This window comes from Drosophila innubila, assembly GCF_004354385.1.
Source record: "Drosophila innubila isolate TH190305 chromosome 3L unlocalized genomic scaffold, UK_Dinn_1.0 0_D_3L, whole genome shotgun sequence".
In the NCBI taxonomy this organism is placed as follows: domain Eukaryota; kingdom Metazoa; phylum Arthropoda; class Insecta; order Diptera; family Drosophilidae; genus Drosophila; species Drosophila innubila.
The window spans coordinates 14,333,479-14,354,474 of record NW_022995376.1 but is presented as its reverse complement, the minus strand read 5'-3'; the positions used below and the strand labels follow the sequence as shown (position 1 = coordinate 14,354,474).

Below are 20,996 nucleotides of genomic sequence, written 5' to 3'. Positions count from 1 at the left end.
GTTTACCGATAATTTAAAGGTTGTGGCATTGTTGCATCTGTATATCGATTTAAAAGATACGTTCACTATGTTACTAAATTACAGTCCAGTATATTTAGAAATTTGTTATTGCTGCTTATGTTTCTTGTATTTGCTGGTGTTGTTATTTATGGTTAATGGTTTAAATATGCTGCCAACTTTTACGTATTTGTATGTATATAAGGTATAATATGTGTGTTATATGTTTATATATATAATACATATATAAGTTTGCTTAGTTTAGGGGCTAAAATGTATATAGTTAATTTTTGCTAAACGATCACAATGAACAGGCACTCACTCAGGCACTCACATAGCCACTCAAACACTCATACATTCGCATTCATTCACTTATATCTTACAAATTTCGCACTTAGACTTAGGGCGCTGAACTTAATAGCTAAATGGGGGCTCGTTACGTATTCCTTTCATCCAACAGTTCTTGCTCAACGGATTCAAAGGGAATCAGAATCAATTAACAGGACAAGTCGATTCGATTCGATACGATTAAACAGATAATCGTAACCTATTTAATAATTGATGCTCTTTGAAAGTGTTGGCCTTAACTGTCATAATCTGATTGCTTTTTTCATTGCTTTGACAAAAGTTTTTATAAAATTTTGGACTTGCATTTCGTATTGTATATAAGAAGTTCTAATAACATTTTTGTTTCATGGATGAATGACTGAGAGGTGTGGGCGTGCAGCGGACGGGGCGGGGCGGGGGCGTGATATGTTCCACCTCGCGCTGTGCTGCACTTGTTCGCTAGCTCGCTTCGTTTATCGTTGTGGGCAGCGTTTGAATAATCACAGCAAATCGGCGCACACGCCACCGAACCACGCCATATAAAGTGGCAGCAAATAGACGATCAGAGCACGGCGGAGCGACATCTTTTCCGGTGCACTGGAGCTCCTCGTCGCGCCATCTGTTGACGAGTTGTGGACACTGCCGTCGTCCTCCTCATCAGTATCATCATCATCGTCAGCATTATGCGGCTCATCGAGATCATTATGATCGTGTGTGATGTGCGTGGTATGCACCAGCGGATTCTTGTCATCCACATTGGGACGCGATGTATGTGTGGTAACTGACGGATGCGTATCCTCGTCATCATCATTCTCGGCATCTACACGCACCGACGGATGCTCCACGTCTGGCTTGTGGCTGGGATCGAACGGACCCAAACCAGAGCCTTCCTCGTCGTCTTCGTCATCCTCAGAGCCCGAGCCGGAGCCGGCGCCGCTGCCCATATAGGGTTCCTCTGCAGGGCAAAAAAAGTAAACGTTAATACTATAATTAAAAATCTTTATTTAGAAATAAACTTATATCATGATTTCAACCAATATCTGAGATTTTCTCATTCACCAAGTTTATTTTTTTAAGGTTTGTTTATTTAAGCTCTTAAATCTTAATAGCGATTCCTACTCTTCACATACCTTGCTCGCTCCAATCTACATCCTGGCCGTTGTAGGCATTGCGCAGATAAGTGATTGCATTTTTTAGATGGAACAGCTGCGTGGACATCTGAGCCGTTTGCCGTGTGCTCACTGGATTGCCATTAAACTCGGGATTTGAACCATGCTCCGTAGTCACAGAGTGCATATATCTAATGGAGGAACAATGTCTATCAGTGTGTTCTTAAGTTGTTATCCAAGCAAGACTCACCTGTCTATGGTGTGTCCATTCCAGCACATGCCATCCACATCGGAGGATGCAGCTATGTCCTCGTTGCTGCATATCGAGTGTGGCAGATTCGACCAGAATTTCTTGTAGTCCTTAATACGCTGACGTATATCTCGCACAATCTTGTCCAGAATTGGGTCTCTGTTGCCGCCCATATTATCGCCATCATCATCATCGTTATCATTGCGATTGTTCTGTTGTTGTTGTTGTTTCCGTTTCTGTTGCTGCTGCTTGCGTCGTTGCTGTTGACGTCTGTTGCCACCTCCACCTCCACCTCCGCCTCCCCCTGCATTTCCATTGCCATTACCGTTGCCATTACCGTTGCCATTGCCATTGCCAGACATTGTCACCCCCTGCTCCTGCGATTGCGGCGATGTGGACTCTTGGGAACCAGGATCCGCCGCACGTCGCTCGCGAAGCACAATCGCCTCATCCAAGGTGGCATCAATGTCCAATGTGTCTGCCTCCGGAGCGTTCTCTTCTCGCAGTTCCTGCACAGCGGCAGCCGATGGCGCCAGCATCAGTTTGGGATTAGGAGAGCGTTTGGCACGTCGTAAAGTGGGTCGACCACAGCCCTGGAAAACACGATTGGTAATGGACTGGCCAGAATCCTGAAAAACAAAAGTAAATACGTTAAAAGATGATCAAATGTAGGTAACAGGTAGAGCAAATATTTGTTATGTAATTGTGGCTATAAATTAACAATCTTGTTAAAATCAAAAAGAATAAATCTGTAATATATTATACACTAAGTGCATTGTCCGATTGCATTATTAAAGCTTTACAGCAGCTATAGCTATATCCATAGGTTTATCATAATAAATAAAAATAAGATAAGTCATAGCTTGGGAAAAAAAGAAGAAATCAACCATAAAACTAGCATAAAAGCAACTTTAGCAGTGCGACCTGAGACAACTCAGTAAATTGTTTGTCTGTCTGGTCTGGTTGTGTCTTATCAGTAACTCTTTATCTGCAGAACCTTTGCTGTTGACACCAACTGTTTCGACTACCATTTACAGTTGAGGGTCGTGGTAGGGTTCGGTTCGGTTCGGTGTTTGGATTTAGGGCTGGCTCTTCAAAGCGACCGCTTGACACGATTATTTTGGGCCTATCCCAATGTATTTCGCCTGTAACTGTAACTAACTGTAATGACTAACTTCGGAGCTCTCACTGCAATCTCTGTTATGATAAAAATAAACTGCCAAAAGTCAAGAAACTAATAAGAATTAAATTAAAAGCTATTTTGCTTTCGGTCTTTACCCTTTTATGAGGCCGCGAGATAAATGAAAAAACACAAAATAAACGCGCAAATAAACACATTAAAAGCCAAATGCCGCACTATAACAACAACAAAAACAACAATAAGCATAACAACAGCAGCGACAACAACAGCATCACTACACACAAACACACACACACACACACATACAAAGTAGAAATGTATAAATTTTAAATGGAAATATAAATTAAATTCATATGGGAACCAAATGTTGTGCAAATAAATCGTTAAAATGGCAAACAAAACACAAAAATTATAAAAAGAAACTATGAAACGTTTAGGTAAACAATAAACAAGTTCAATGAGGCAAAGAGACTGCGAGGGGAAATTCTTTAAAATATTGTTGTAATCAAAATTCAATAAATTGTGAGAATTATTCATGTGTAAATGTTTTCGGCATTTAATTTGTGCATAATATTTGTGTAGCATTTTATGGCAAATAACACAACGAAACTTAATATTATTAATCAAATTTATAGTTCTCTGTTTGGGCAAAGAGAAAACAAAACAAGTTTAAAGACAAAACTAGATTCTAAAATGTCTTATCCACGCTTAAACGGTTTTCCCATATTTTTTTTTGATGATCGGGTTAGTCAGCTATTTAAATGAGTATGCGTATTAATAAGTCGCGTCCCGTTGACAGCTTTATGAGATAATTTATAACCCAAAGGCATAAACTAAAATCAATAGTTAGACAAAAACGAAAAATAATGCAAAGTCCATTTAATGTTAGAGTTATTTAAAAAATTTTGTTTGATTTAAGTATAAAGCGTAAAGAGTTTCAGTATATAAAACTTTATTGTTTTTTATCTAATTATAAATAATTATAGGTTTGTTCCATGGTTCCGTTTAATTGACTTAGGAATAACTTAATAAATAATACAAATTCAAATTGAATTTGATTTTTCTAAAGTATGTTAATTATAATATTATAATATTAACAAAGGAATAGAAACTCTGACCTAGATTAGCATACACAGTTATTATGCTAAATATTCGTACACTCACCTGGAAGTTCATGATGGCCTCGGAGATTTTGATATTGATGGGTTCCACAACCATCACAATGTTGAAAGAGCCGAGCATACGTTCCGCCACCTTATCCATGGCCAGGGAAAAGTTCTCCCACTCGGCGTCGAACTCATGCAGATAGTGCAGACATCCCTTGATCACATTCACACAATAATTGGTGCATGGTTTCTCCGTGTAGCCCTTGCAAGCGCCACAATGTTGCATTTTGGTCAATGCACCCGTGCAGTCCGGATTAAGACGAATCTGTAAGGGATTATGTGTTGGAATTATGTTCTGGCATCTTTGAGTCTGCATCACTTACGTTCAAAATACGCTTGGAAACTTCGGATGCAGTGGCAAGAGCTTGGCCATAAGTGCGTGTGGCAACAAAGGAGCGTTTGATTTGGACGGATAGTTTGTCAGGCACATCACCGAATGGCTTCAGTTCCTTCATATGTTGGCTGACGCACTGCATGTATCTGAAAGATGTGCAAAATTGTGAAAATTGTTAGTAACATAGTATTTTTCATTGTTGTGTGGGCCGGAAATCGTTGCTTGTTAAACCCAAAGGCTGAACGACTCGCGGTTCACAGATTCTTATGTGGAAAAATTATAAAAACAGTTGGCTGACTGCTCGCCTGCCATATGCTGCATGTTGCACGTTGCACCTACTGGCCATGAGAGATGGCAGCTGCTGTTGCTGCACTTGTAAGGCTGCTGCTCAACCAGTTGGTCAGCAGGCCAGGGAGTCAAGCGGAGTCGCCTCTTTTGTGGCAACTTAGCTGAAACTATTTTCAAATTACTCTGCACACTTGAAGCGCCAAAAGGCAGCTGCTTAGCTGAGGTTGATTGTCTGACAAGAGGGACATCTCAAAAGTTCTACAATGAATTAGATAGTTGGTCAGAAAAGCACAAATGGACATTGACATCTCCGATCAGCGTGGGCAGTTAGAGAAGTTGTTCGCAGAAGATGAAGAAGATCTTGTTGTGATAGAAATTACTTTTTCTGAATCCGATCACAGAGATTCAAAGCTCGGTGGACAGACGATTTAAGATAGAGTATTGTTTAAGTGAAAACCCCCTATTATTAATATAAATCCTAACTGTATGCAACATTTTTTGCATATCATTGGATTTTAAAATTCATAGATACGAATTATACAAATTACAATTAATATTGAGTTTTCGGTTAATAGCGGGTTCATTAAACTGCTGTCTGTGCCAATTATTTGGCTCAAACACCCGACGAGTTCACATGGCTTGTTGTTGTATGAACTGTAGAAGCTACCCCTTCATTAAGTGCAGCACACTCCGCTTCGGGTGACCCTCCGACCCCTCGTTCAGTCCAAGCAGACCAACCGCATACAGCAAACAACAAATAACACAGCAGCAAGTGGCAGCAATTACGCGACGCCATCGTCAACGTTGAGGCAATAAACGGACAACGTGCCAAAGCACGTACGACAAAACTAAAACGATGACAATAAAAACGAATTGCAGGCAGCAATTGCCAATTGGAAAGCGCGTGGGTAACACGAGCCACGCCGAGGATGGCGTTGGGAATGGGACTCGGAGTTGGACTGGAACTCGGATTGGGGCACTGCCAATGCCGCCAAAGCAAAACCAAAACCAAAACCAAAACCAAAAGCTGAACCTGATGCTGATGCTGAAGCCCAAGTGCCATTTGGCCAGACGCGCGTAACAATTCAAGCAAGTTGAGACCAGGAATGGGTCCAGGGCAATGAGCCAAGTGGGCGCAATTACGGGTTTGCAGGAAATGTGAGCAGCTGCCACAGGAACTGCCGGAAAGTGGGTTTCACAATATATGATGTTTTGGGTCAGAGTATATGCATATTTTGATGACATAGGTAACATCATATGTATTACGTTTTTTCAATTAAAATTCAATGCATTTTTTATCAGTGTACCTTATTCTTCTTTAGGCGAAAATAATCACTGTTCAAGTTCTTTAAACTTACTTGCTATTTTTCCTTTCCCCAACTGATTTTGATCTCAGATCATAACAAATACATATATGTGAATTATTATTGTGCTGTAAGTGCTCCATTTCTTATATTCCTCTACTATCACAGCTTTTTAGAGCATCGAGACTTCGTCGTTTTATTTAGCTAATTTCGCCATTTTCCTGTTAAGCGTTTCAACCGCAGGCATCAAGCAAACAAACAAACAACAACAAAAAAACATAAGCAATAGGCCATTTCTGTTTATACCGAGAGCAACAGCCAACTGAAATTGCAAACCAGAGTTTCAGCCAGAGCGGGAGGGAGGAAGAAGCATCGAGTCAATGCCAAAGTTCCATCAAAGCTTTGCCCCTTTCAGTCGACTAAGTCAAAGAGTCAGTCAGTCAGTCAACCGTTGACGCTCGACACTTTGCGGTTTCACACGTCTGCAGCTCCAAATCACATCTGTGAAGCGGGCCATGAATATGGTTTGGCAAGGGTTTCGATTACCCATTATACATATACTTAAGTCCTATGCTGTTGGTAGAGTTGTGAGTACTTACTTTTCGTCAAAGTCGTACTGTGCATTCAGAACCGTGAACATCTTTTGATAGAGCGTGTTGAAGAACTTGTCCATCACCTCCAGCAGATCGACACGACCGCGTGCATAGTAGTTCTCCAGTTCGTTGAACAGATCCGAAAAGACATATGAATTCTGTTGATAGATGACGCCATATGTCCGCATAAACATCGTATGAAATTGTGCCTTCGATTCCAGCAGCAATTTGCGAAAAATATCTGCAAAGACGAGTCGCAATGAGACGATTGAGAAAATGTGAGGAGATGAGGGGCAAGAAAATTGAGGGAAAATGTTTTATTGAGATGGCGCACATCCGGCGACTAAATGTTTAGAGAGAATATTTGTGGCAACTGTCGCTGCTGCATCCGCTGCACAAAATATAAATCTCAACATCCGCATTGTCGCATGCCACTTGACATTGCGTCTAACAGACAGTCTCTATGTAACCCGAAGCCCGCATGATCATCTCGAGAAACGAAAGCGGAACGGGAACGGGAACGAGAATGAGAACCACTTGACACCCGCAAATAGTTAACAAATCTGTTGTAATCTGTAATCTGTGGGCTGTCTACATATAATTAGAATTGGATTCATTTGTTCTACGTTTTTGGTTTTTAGTAGCGCCCGCTGTCAGCTTCAAGTGGCTGTTGAGGGATATTTCTGGTTGAATTACTTCAACTTCAAAACTTACCATTAAATTTGGTTGCTTTACCGCCCAGCAGCACAGACATTTTCGTTATCTGCTCCTTTGTGTGCCACTCGAGCTGCTGGCGCGATTGACCCGCCATCCGAGTCTCCATGTTGTAGGTGCAGCAGGTGCCCACCGAGGGAGATTCACAATAACGTAGCACACGCTCTGTAATTACAGAAAACAAAGATAATGGAATGAGTATTGGTTTATTTATATGAATGTCGTACATCTAGTTAAGAATTGTAATTTTAAAGAATGCATTTATTTCATAATTATGATATTATTACTATGATAATTATGATCAAATAATAATTATGATATTATTACTATGATAATTATGATCAAAATGAAATGATCTTCTTAGGGGTAAAAAATAAATATGCGTTTACTGATCATCTTAGAAGCATAATAAACTATCATAATATTAATTATCATTTATATCATTAGCAATTTAGAAATATGTAAATAATTAATTTCTAGACACAAGAACAAATCTAGTTCTGCTGATCAATAGAGCTCTAAATTACAAGCTGAACAGTTTATAAATATATAAGTATCTAAAGAAATTAACAACGTGTTGATTGTGTAATCCAATAGCTTTTTACATATAAGGATCACCATAGAGTGTCTCTTCTGTCTGTTTGTTGATTATTCATAAATTCCGATCTGTTGAACTGCAGGGTTATGTTTGTTTTGAACATTAGAGAGCCACTGTTGGTTGGATGCGTTTCATTTGTTTGCTGGTCAGTAAACTAACTGGAAGGTACTACAAATAGCAGTTGACGAACATTCCTAGAACTGGAACTTGCCACAGCCAGTGGCACTTTGAATGCCACTGCGACTGCCACTTGACATGGTAACCAAAAACCCGAAACCAAAGTCTGGGCAAGTCAAAGCCAGCTAACTGCGTACCATTCTATTGCCAGCACTTTTTTTTATTTTCCATTTTTTTTTTTCACAAGAAAACAAACGAAGCGTTTGCTACCGACATAATGGTATAACGAGTAACCGTAACCTGAACCTGAACTCACGGATACGGGTGCGGCATTCTCTCTCTCTTTCTTTCTCTCTGCATTGGAGAACTTTACTTGAGATTCTCAAATGTTTTCCGGGCATATTTACGCAAACATTTAACACGTTTACTTCATTTTTTTATAGGTGATCACAAAGTTCAGGTAGTTGAGGAAAAAACGAGAAAACTATTTAAAGACCGAGAAAAATTATGCATTAGTTCCATGCAACGATATAATCATGTTGTATTGCCCCCCATACCCCTATCTCCAATCTCCACTCTCCACTCTCCCCCTCCCAAAACTCCCACAATAGACTCCGTCTGGCATTTCTTTTGGGTGTTTTATGGCCAGAATTTTTGTTTATTTAGACAATTCTCATGAATGGGCAGACGAGCCCTGCATACAATCGAAAAGTTCCAACACTAATTGAAAGCAAACAAGATTGAAGAATTTTGAAGAGTTTGGAAAATATCGAAGTTAGAAATACTCTTAAAAATAAACAGATGAAATTTTTTACTTTAACTTTGCAACGATGTTAGTTTAAATCATCTATATTATTAGATAATCTGATTTTAAAATGTTATAGAAAGTATACGAAAAAGAACAATAAAAACTATTTAATATTTTGTTTTCATGTCTAACAGATACATTTTACAATGTTTGAATAATCGATAATTGACTAAGTTATAAACGAACATAAATACACTTTCTGAAAGTGTATAAAGAGTTGCAGTTGAATATATTCTATAGTTTTTTATTCGAGATATTCGATTTTGTATTCTGTATCTCTGGTTGTATCTGTATCTTTAGCTGCATACTTGACTTGTCTGTGCTCATAAATTTTTGCTGCCCAGTTAAATGCATCATATACAGTGCGTAGACGACTGTATTTTCAGTCTGCCTGCGTGTAATTGTGTATTTTGTTTATTTCTAATATAAATTTAGCTACTTTAGTGCACATTTTGTAAACAGAAAGTTCCCTGACAACAACTGATGATGTTCGTTCACTGGTTGTTTTATTTTTTTGGGGTGCTCTTGTTGATTTTATGGTGTGTACTAATTGTTATGTTGCATAAGGTATGAACTAAGTGCAGTACATACAACAATGGAGGAAACTCGAAGCCTTTTGCTTATCTAAATTGCCTCGTTACCAACGGCAACAATTGTGGCAACTGTGCTTACATTAATTGCCTGGCTGCCTCCGTCTCTGTGTGTGACTAGCATGGTTAATGTGGTTTTAGCAAACAGATTTGATAGCCAAGTTAATTGAAATCGAGTCTAGAATTGATAAGGTGCTTAAGACTTGTTAGATGTAGATAGAAGTATGCTTCCGCGTAGTTACTGCAACTTAGAACATTTTAAAGGATTTATGACACATTAAATGTCCACACAAAATGTTACCCATAAACTCAACCACACAGAATCGATAAAGAGTAGCTAAAATCTATGTTATAATAACATTTTTATGAATTGCTGCATAATTTCTCCACAGACAACAATAGAAGGGACAACGGAAAGGGAGAAGGGGATACGCATAACAAATGTTGCCAGGCGGCGATGGAAGGAAGGTGTCATGAACATAATAAATGACCTTAACTTACCGATATGCCACTTTTTCGTTACATTGTGCTTTTTTTTTTTTGGTTTTTTAGCTGAGTCTACGCAAAATGCACCCTGTTGTCTAATAGAAAACTCCAGCTTGGGCCTGGGTATTTGATAAAAGTAAAGGCAATTTCTCTAACACCACTCAACAACTAAAGTGCCACCCACCACTGGGCTCACATGTTGTTCCCTGGCTGAGCACACGCTATTTACTTAGTTGCCGTTGCCCATTTAAGCCAGGAGGGGTGAAAGCAGTCGACTGAAATTCATTTCAAATGATTTACTGTAACGATCAACAAACGACTCCTGCGGCGACCATAGAGCAACATAGAACAACCACCCCAAAAGGAAACAGACGACACCACACACCACACACAACATTCAAATGCTTAAAAGGGTGCGAAAGTTTAGCAACGCTTCTTAAAAGAGATAACAGAGCACAAGTCCTCGCGGGGGAGAGTGTATGATGGGCAGCCAGAGTGTTTAGCAGGTGTCTGCTTTTAGTTGCCAAGTTAGGCCTTAAGTTTCTCATTTTGGCCCTGAGAAATGATAAGTTGTAATACGCTGATGCACAAACCCTTGAACATCTGAAGCAGCCCTTAGCCGACGCTCAACAGGGTGCTTGACACTAAAATGCAACCAACAACAATTTGCTCCTTTGGCATGGAAAAAAGAGCAAGGCACACACTATGGGGAAAAGTGCTAAGATTGCGGTTATAATTGAGAAAGTATAACCAGTTGGATTTTTATTGATTTTTAAAATTTAATTATTTGTAAATTTAAAGGATTATAAATTACACAAATCGTTTTATAAATCTTTTAATAACAGTAATATATAAGATATTGTTATCGTTAGATATTCAGTATATAATATTTGAAAAGTATTGATTAAAATACTCAATATTCAATCAAACTAATTGCAATCAAATGATTTTTATTTAAGCTTCAGACTTTTCGATTGGGGTTAAATGTAATACATTTATTCAAAATAAAACAATTGCAATCCTCACTAAACTAAAAAATTACTTGACTTAAAAAAATATTTACTTTACATCGATTATGCGTTCTTTATGAATAAGTTGACAATTTAAAAAGTTTTGCTTAATAGTATATCTAGTTATTAATAATTATTAAAGCCACTCTACGAAACGTTCTGTTAAATAAAAGTTGCAACAAATTAATTTACCAAACTGTCCCATTTTCAGCATTTCAGGAGTTTTCCCATTGAAACTCTTCAAATTTCCTAACTCACTTTTGCTCTCCCACTTCCACTCTCTCCTCCCTCTTCTTCTCAATGCTTCTCTCTATCTTTCTTTGGACTCCCCTTGGAGATGAAAGCGCAAACGGGCAAAATTTTGAAACAGTTTGCGAGTGAAAAGCCAAAGCAAACAACAATAATAAAAACAACAAGAGTAAAACAAAAACAGCAACTACAACAACAACAACATTGCAACGAGACAAAAGCAGACGCCAGAACTAAAAGCGCCACAGCCCAACAAAAGTTCCATTTTACCCTCCTTTTTCCCTGAACTCATCCTTGCTCAAAGTGCGGCAAAGTTTACTTTTGAGTCGAGTTTCAATGGCCACTGCGGAGCAGAGCGAGACAGCTACAGGGATAGAGCGGGAGAGATAGCGCAGGTAAAGAGAGAGAGTGTAGCAAAGTTTCACTCATCGCTTCGTCCTTTTTGGCTTGGCACAAAAATGCGACGCGGCAGCTTTAACAGGCGCTCAGCAGAGAGCAGCAAGTGGCAACATGTTGCACACGTGGCCAAAAAGTCGCTCAGTGCAAAAGGGAAATGAATAGCCAGACAGCCGGCAAGACACAAAGTGACAGAGTGAGAGAGAGAGAGTTGGAATAAAAGAGTGAGAGCGAGCGCATGTTATGCGAGAGAGCGCGAGTCAATGAAAGGGGTCGTTGCACGCGCTTTCACTTTCAATTGGGGTTGCACGATGCGAAAGCACTGGGAGGGGGTGGGGCTAGTGCGGCATTGCAAACAAAATGGTTGACACAACAACAATAATCCTTGACGACCACCAACAACACACTGTTGCCGTCTGGCAAGGAAATTGCATTACGGTAACTTTTGCCAAGCCAAGAAGTCCCCAGAAAAGTTTAAGCAACCTGTGAGCTTGTCTATGAATTTTCCCTCACACCACAATTTTTCTTAACGAGCTGTCCCGTTTCATTTGACTTAAATTTCCGTTCTGCATTCCTATTTTTTTTCATTTAAAATGTATTTTTGTTGCTGCCTGCTAAAAAGTTCCTTGCTCAACTTTATGCTTATGGTAATGAGTTTTAATTAGGCGCACAGCAAACCCGACAGCAAACCCGCCCAGTCCGAGTCGAAACGAAGGCCCATCCCTCGACCAAGCAACCACCCGGACTCGAATAGTTACCGGGAAGTGGGAGTGGGAGAGGGGAGGATTTGGGCTTTTTTGGGTTCACAAATTACCCATAGGCTTTTATAAAGTGTAAAAACAGTGCTTTTAATTCGCCCGTAAATCTGTAAATTAAAAATTTTTAATGTGTGGCAACAGCTGAGGCAACCGTTGAGTTCTCTTGAATTGGGTCAAATCTTTTGCCCATTTGTTATAGGGTAGGTAGTAAGTACAGCAACTGTATTATTCTGATAATCCAACTTCAATTAAATTGTTTAAATTTTCCATTTTGGGGAATGCAGGAAAACAACATAACAAATGCAGATCTGTCGACGGTTGCATTCACATTAATTGAAAGTTTTGGGACTGCATGTGGATTTCAATTTCAACACATAACTCAATTGCCACCCGTCGTCAACCTGTATGCAGCAGCAACAACAACAGCAACAAACAAAGTTTGGCCAAGATAAAGCTGCAACTATTTGGTTGAAATTGAATCGCACTTAATTAATTTTATAACTCTAGACCTCCCGCCAGCCAGGGCAGAATCAGAAGCGGAAACCTTGCCCAATATCCACCGAGTACTAAGCATTATTTAGTTTATATTCAAACTAATTGATACTTAAAATAACAACATGCACAGGAAACACGCGCAAAAAGCAAACAACAAATGTCTGGAAGAGAGAGAGAGAGAGAGGCGCTCAACATGTTCAAGAAGTGAGAGCACTACATTAGGAAAAAACCATCTTGCAATGAAATCTATAAATATAATACTAAAGATGCTTTTGCTAGACAGCAATAAGAATTTTTAAAATCAATGTACTTTATTTAAGATATATTTTCAGATATTCCTTTATCGAAAGGCGTTTAGAGATAACATTATTTTAATATTTAATATTTAATAAATGTTTATGTCGTTATAAATAAAAGTTTTCTATAAAAATATGAGTTTAAAGGAATGTGCCTATGTTGAATGCTCCATTTCATGTTTGCCAAATAAAAAAAATTAATGTTGTTTACCTGCAAGTTTCAGTTCAAGTATTTCTGTAAACATTTATGCAAAAAAGTATCTATGCAAGATTTTTGCATGATGAATGCGCAGCTGAGTAAACAAATAACATGGATCTAAGCCGATACTATTCTATTATTATTGATATTTATTTAAGAATTAAGCATAGATGCCTAGTTCTTGATAAAAGGTAAATCATTCATTCATTCAGGTAATGTTTTATGGAGGAGAATTTGCCATTTCGACATGCATTCCTGGCGGAGGCTGGCGGCCGGCAGCTGAAAAAACTTGAGTTGAAGGGAAGGCGTTCGCTGTTAATGTGCTTTGGGTGCATGCAACATTTAGCATGCTCCACCTTCTGTCCAGCCTGTACCATTGCCCCATCCCCAGCTCCCCCCGTTAACAGCATTGCCCGCACTGTATGTATGTGTAATTACGTGTCGTGCCAGGTCGTTGCATAAATGCCAAATGGAGAGAGGGAGGCACAGTCGAGTTGGCTTTTCTTTCTTTCTTTCCTTCTTTTTTTTCCTTAGCTTTCCACACGTACAGACGGTTCTTTTAGGCGTAATTTAAATTACTCGACTGCAAAGAGGCAATGGCGGGTTGGGGGCAAAGAGAAACAAATGTTTATGCTGCCAACACGTTTCATGTAAACACAGTCCGGAGTTAGGAGTTGATGTTCGAGTTCGAGTTGTTGTTGGTTGGCTCCTTCCTGGTTGTATTCGGGGTCGAGGCTTTTTCCATGATGAAGTGACGAATGTTGCGAACTTTGGCGTTGCCTCATTCACATTTGTTTCATTTATTGTTGCAGTTGCCAAGCTGTCTGCGAATTCTCCCCCTTCCTCTTCTCCTCCTCCCCCCTCTGAGATGCTTCTACATGCATAAATCTGGCAATCAGCGCATTTTCCTTGCCGTCACTTTTCAAAAATGACAATTTCAATGCGCAAATGTGCGAAAATTCATCCAGAGAGAGAGGGAGAGAGAGAAAGATTACAAAAATAGCACAGCAGGCGGCAAATATTCTTGTTGCCATGTGTTGTTGTCGTTGTACTTCTTGTTGTATTTGCTCCTATATATTTATGAGGCGTAATTAGTCGGGAAACTGGTAAATTGCAGCTGAGTTTTCTTTTTTGATACTCTTCTTCTATGCTCCCTTTGGCACTGAAATGTTCCAATTGATGAGGTAAGTCGACATGTGGCCACAACAACAAATCCCAGAAAATGTCAGAAACATCTGCTATTTTTACAACTAACCCAATCTGAAATCAATTTATTTATGCATATCTGTATCTATGAGACAATACTTTGCATTATAAAATCCATAATTTATGAAATGAATTTAAGCTTCAAAGCAGCTGGCAATATATATTAATGTAATTTAGTATATGCTATAATTAATCAATTTTAATTTTTAATTAATTAATTCGTTTTTTTATATGATTTATTTTACGCAATTTGTTTATTTTCTTACAATAAGAGTCAAGTCTCCATTCGAGCCGTCAGTTAATTAAATCCTATACACATCTGGAACAATTCACAACTATGACAAATCATCTGAAACCAACGAATTATGAATAAATTGCACATAAATAACCACCCAAAAAAATAAAAGAAAAAGAAATTGTCAAATGAAGAAATAAGCACATAATGCGGCTCGATTCCTTTGATATCGCTACGAATCGAATGCCATTTTGAAGCTATTTTTGGCGATTTGTTTGTTTTGCTTGTTTGCTGACCCCTCAGTGCCCCCTCTGATCCGCACCGCCTAATGCTCTGCGCTCGGCATTCATTCAAGCAAAATTAATTAAACAATAAAAATTGATTAATGGCATTTGGCGGGTGTATGAGAAGGGAGAAATCGGGGGGGTGGGGAGTCAAACAGAACGTGTCCAATCGCCTGGCCGTCAGTTTGGCTAACCTGTTTGCTGTTTACATTCGCGACTTTGTTTTGTTTATGCCAGACAAACTCACACACAAATGCATAACAATTGGCCAACGATTCGTATGCGCAATGTAAGCCATGTAATGTGTGTAAAAAGTCTCAATGTCTCGGCCAGAACTGGCGTTGTTATTGTTGTTGTTAATTCGAGCAATTGCCGATTGGTAAAGTCTTGTCAACAAATGGGTCAAATCTGATTGAACTCGTAACTAATTGAATTAATCTGATAGTTAAATATGTTGGCTTGGTTCACTCTTGAATGAAAGGTGTTATATTAAATAAGTAGTTAAATTATAAATATATTTAAAATTAAATGGTATGAGAATATCGACTTATTAATATTATCTAGTTAATTATTTAACTTAAAATTATATTCGCATGACTCCATTATTATAAATGCAAAGAAAATCCTTTTGCTATCTGCTTGGTATTAAGTCTGGCATTTCTTCTTTAATATTCTATTAATGTTTCATAAAATACCATTAAACTTTTTATAAGGCAACCCAAATAAATGCAATGAGAAATCAAATGAGCATTTTTGCAGCTCATAAAACTTGTAGTTGAACAAAAAATTTTCACGCCATCAAGCAAATCATACTGAAAGACAGGGGGCCAAAAAAGTCGAGGTAGAGAAGAGCGGAAAAAAAGGAGAAGAGGTGGGCAATCAAAAGCGCCGCTTAGCCAGATCGAAAGCCATCGAAACAAGTTGTGTCTGTTGGCGGCTTGGATTTAAATTCGATTTTGGACGCGAGATAAAACGCGCGACAGAGATTTACAGCGGCGAATGGCAAAAAAAAAAGGCAGTCGAGTTATTCAAAGCACGTTCCCGTGTTATGGACTTTTTTTTTTTTTGCAAAGACTATGATGACGATGGAAGGACGGAAGGAAGGAAGGAGAGTCAGCCGGAGACTGACTGGTGACGGGGAGGACGACGTGTTGCTGTCAACTCTCTGGTCAGTCAGCATGCAACAACACGAGCAGCATTTTTTATTTAATTTTGTGGCCCAATTAAGTTGACGACGACGTCGATGACAATTGAAAAATGTGCTTGTACTTGGCCATAAAAAGCATTTAGGCCATTTAGAGTGGCCTCAGTCCCTGGTGTATGTCTCATCAGCTCTCACTCAGCCGCAGAGAAGTAAACGAAACCCTTTGCAACCGCATGGAAAACCGCAAAAGTCATAAAAGCAGAGATTGCCTCAATTTGCCTCTTCTCCTATGTAAGCTACCCAAAATTGTTGCTAACCGCATAACAATTTTGTAACAAAAGAGAAAATACAAATTATGAATGAAAAGGCCAGAAAACTCATCACCGGCAACACAGGAAAATTGTCTGCTTTAAATGAATTAATTTTATAAATTTACGATCATTTTTTGTCGAGCTTCTCTCTGGCTCTGAAATTAATCGACTGTAAAATGAAAAAAACACAACGAAAAATGAGAAAATCGAAGCCAAATGACAAGTAAACGGCGAAAATTGCAATCAATATGGCTACAAAAAAGGGGGAAAAAAAAACAAAAGCGAGAGAAAAAAAGGTTTGAATAATGTGGCCTTACAAAGACAGTGTCTGCTTGCGGTTACCAGACTATCGTTTCTCTGTCTCCTAACCACTCTCTTAGCCCGCACAGCTGCAATTGACATTATGTGTAAAGATATTGTATCTTTTGCAACTCATAGTTTAGCGTATCATTTGAATCTGGGAGGCAACGCTTGAATGAATTTTCGGTAGCTTGTTAACCCTGTCTTAACGGCTCTATAAATGGAAAGAATCTATTCACAAAATTCACAGCGAATATATATCGATAGGAAATTGAACTAAATCAACTGAAATAATGAAAAATGTAATAATGTTGTCAAAGTAAATAAATTTAAGTAGATGCAGAGTTTATACACAATACATGTTTATTCTTTTGATGTTTTTTTGAGAAAGATAACTCCTTCGATTAATTATCATTTCGAATAAATAAAATAATAAATATAATCGAAGTCAAACTTTATCCTTGATTAATAACTTCTGACACTTTAATGTGTTATAAGAATAAATATTTATAAAATATTGCAACACATTGTAAAAATTTCATAAAGATAAGTTTTGTTTGGTTTGTCACGCTACATTGAACATTAAAAAGTATTAAGTTTCATTTTCATGCTTACTTTATGTATTCATATTGATAATGACATCATATTTCTGATAAGCGTAGTCATTAAATTCATATATATACACTGAAAAAAAAGACCAAGTTCTAAAATCAAGAACATTCATCTTAAATAATTTGTTCTTAAAATAAGATTATTTTAAGACCAATTTACTAAAACTAAGATTATTAATCTAAAAAACCTTAAAATCTTAATATAAGAATAAAAATCTTAAAATGTAAGAAAAATATGTTTCTGGTAATATGTCTAAGAATTAAGATAAATGATTAAATAAAGGGAGGTTGAGAAAGCATAAGTAAACTTATTTTCTCAAAGCCTGCATTCGGCAATATACACATATTAATGCATATGAATATTCGTACATAATATACATATGAGTGTTTGTATGTACCAAACTAGCACAGAAAAATATAAAATGTAGTTATATATGTATAAATTTATATATGTATGTAAGTACATATTTTGCCTCAAAATTTATTGCGTTTTACCACTAACAAAAAACCTTTAATTTTATTGTAGTGATGTAAAACATCTATTGTTGAATATATATATACATATGTAGATACATACATAATTTGTATTACATACTAGCATATGTTTGCAATTTTGTGCAAACCCCGAATAGTTGGTTTCTAGTGTCTTATAAAAATATGCATATATTCGTATTTATATAAAGATATTACTCTTTAAAAATATCGATTTTTAAATCGAATTTCTTACGTTACTACTTTATTGTCATATTCAAGCGTCATCTCTTGCATCGGTAGATGCCGATTTTTAGAGAAGGCCACTAGCGATATTTTTAAGACACGTTCAATCACGACTGTGTTGGGAATGAATTATTTTGTTTAAACTCGTGCTCACACGCTTTTGTGTTCGTGACACGCATCGGCATCGGCGCACCACTAAGACAAAAACCGTTGGTTTTCATGTGTGCTTTGCGCTTTGCCAATAACGAAAGGAACTCTCGTAGTTGAATTAACGCAATAGAGTGATCGAGCATCAGTGCGATTTGATTTATTTCGAGTGCAAGTATTCGGAAGTGTTATATCATGGAAGCTGATGAAGAAAAAGTAGTGGCTCTGCTAAAAACATTCGGGATGGAGAACGTATTTGATTATTTGAAAGGTGAGTGTTAGTAAGAATTGATTTCAACTTGTGCAAAATTAATTCAATACACATGCCTACAGAGTTTTCGGAGCTCGTCTTTTTTTGTTGTCTATTCACATACACATATACATTCATATGAACATAAAGTGTTTTTTTAATAAAATATATTGAACATACTAAGTTTTAAGTGCTGTGAAAGTCTATTTAGTGCAAAATGTATGCATTTACATTTACGAATTGGTATGCACATATACATATATGTATATACATACATATGTATGTGTACATGAGTAGATGCACGCAGAAATTTTCGACGCTCGTTTTGTTTTGTGACTTTTGTACATTTTTCCATACAAATGTAGTATGTATACAAATACGTAAAGTGTGTTTAATAATAAATTAATAAAACGTATTAAGTGTTAAGTCAAATAATTAATTAAATGCAAACTTGAGGTGCGCATATGTGTTTCTGTGCATACATATGTACATACATACATACATACGTAAATTCGCCGAAATTTTTAACGCTCGCTTTTTTTTATTGGTGCTGTACATTTTTTTTGACGCTCGTTTTGTTTTGTGACTTCTGGGCGTTCTTACATACAAATGTATGCATGCATAGTGTACGCAAAGTGTGTTTAAATATAAATTAGTGAAACATATTAATTGTGAAATGAATTAATCAATAAAATTAAATCTTGAGGTGTGCATATGTATTTATGTGCATACATATATACATACATATGTAAATTCACCGAAATTTTTAACGGTTGTTTTTTTTTTTTGTGCTGTACATTTTCGCATACATACATACAGCTATCCAAGAAAGTGTTTTAACGTATTTTTTATTTTTTTTTAAAGTTAGGCTTAATTAAAATTAGGCTAATTAAAAATCCATAGGCAATATATATTTTTTTCAAGAAAAAATGTGTAAATTTTGGATATTGTTAAGACACTTTCTTGACCAACTGTTTGTGTGTACCTACATATTCACAATGTGTGTTAACCAATCAAAAGTTTTTTAGTGCTAAAAAAAACATTAAAACGGTGATGACCACAATGCGCATTTATTACCAATTATTACTATTCTAAAATTCTTCCGCGATTCTGTTGGCAAATATCTTCATGAATTTTACCAATTTTGATTTGATTTGATTGTGTATATGTGTGTTATTGCTGCTATTTTTCCTTTAACATATGTTGCCTCTTTTATTAATAAATTACTAATAAATCAAAAATAAATTTTTAAATTTTAAAATATATGTAGCTGCCAAGATAACTTTTGAAAGCTTAAAGCATTGTGATAAGGACGATTTGCGCGAGGCCATACCGCCGTTGGGTCTTCGGATAGAATTCCGCGAAAAATTATTTCATTGGCGAAAGACTGAGGTAAGTTCAACTTAAATTCGAATAGTTTGCTTAACTGCCTGCCTAATGTTGCTTAATTTCGATTAATACTTTTGAATTCGATTTGCGAAAAACTATGAAAACAGACTAAAATTTTGTTGAGTCGGTCTATCCCAGTGGTGTCCAAGTAGACTATAAAATACTTTTTCCTATCACATGTGCTACGAAAAGCATTTTATATCCTACTTTTGGACAACACTAGTCCTACCGTATGTGCGCACTAAGGGACAGTTTTACAACGTCTCCTTAAATTTTATGAAATAGCTAAATTTAAATATGACATTGATGTTTGCTTCAAAATATCTGTTGTATAGTTATCAAACCCCTTAAATAGACATTAAAATACCCCAAGTCATTTATATTTTTGTCTATTTTTCCTTCAGTTCGGAATAGATGACGAAACATTGTCAACTCCCTCAAGGGTCTTTGACTGGGTTCTTCACAAGTGTCCCTCGTCGGTATCGGGAATATCCGACAGCACCTCAAGAGTGCTACAACGAGTAAGAATGATATTTTTTGTACAGGATATTTTCTAAAACTATGTTTTTGTTTATTATCAAGGATTTAATTTGTGTGTTTAATGAATCCGCAATTGGCAAAACTTTGCTTGAATATGCTCAACAGAAGAACGACTTGACAAGCTTTCTGAGAAATTCTTTAGTCAAGCTGATTATTGAAGACGCTGTACGTAATAATATATCCATAGGAACAAATGACTTTCCGAAATTAGTTGACGAAATCTGCACCATATTTCCAAGTGAAAATTCTATGAAGGTAAATTATGAACAACTGAACTAATGATGTTAATAAATGGATTTCAAAATCTTAGCTTATTTTTTTATTACCAAACTAAAAATTGGCCATATTATATAACTCGACAACAACAGAATTTCATTAACACATTAGCACAGTTAATTTTTAAATTACAGACCATAAATTATATCTCAAATTTCAGTACCGATTATAAATTATAATTAATTTTTATATCATTCGCAGGAATATTATTTTATTCCTAGAAAAGGAAGAGCCAATGCAGGAGGAAAACTGATTGCCAGATATCGCAATCAGCGGAGCAAGAAGACTAAATATGAGTCATCTGTTTGCTCAACTGTTGTGGAGGAGTCTGAGGCTGACAAAACCCCAAGCGACGAGGTGG

General features: G+C 37.1%; 1 protein-coding gene across 1 annotated transcript in view; it reads right to left on the bottom strand.

The window, feature by feature from the left end:
* Positions 1-42: 42 nt before the first annotated feature.
* The window catches only part of LOC117786546 (glypican-6), a 51,302-nt gene continuing 30,348 nt past the window's right edge, over positions 43-20,996 (bottom strand). Inside the window, exons 2-8 of the mRNA XM_034624864.1 lie at positions 7,224-7,388; positions 6,516-6,750; positions 4,314-4,470; positions 3,989-4,255; positions 1,684-2,312; positions 1,455-1,624; positions 43-1,279 (exon numbers count right to left, since the gene is read on the bottom strand). Coding sequence (XP_034480755.1) covers positions 825-1,279; positions 1,455-1,624; positions 1,684-2,312; positions 3,989-4,255; positions 4,314-4,470; positions 6,516-6,750; positions 7,224-7,388 — 2,078 coding nt within the window. The 3' untranslated portion in view covers positions 43-824. The remainder of the gene's footprint in view (positions 1,280-1,454; positions 1,625-1,683; positions 2,313-3,988; positions 4,256-4,313; positions 4,471-6,515; positions 6,751-7,223; positions 7,389-20,996) is intronic.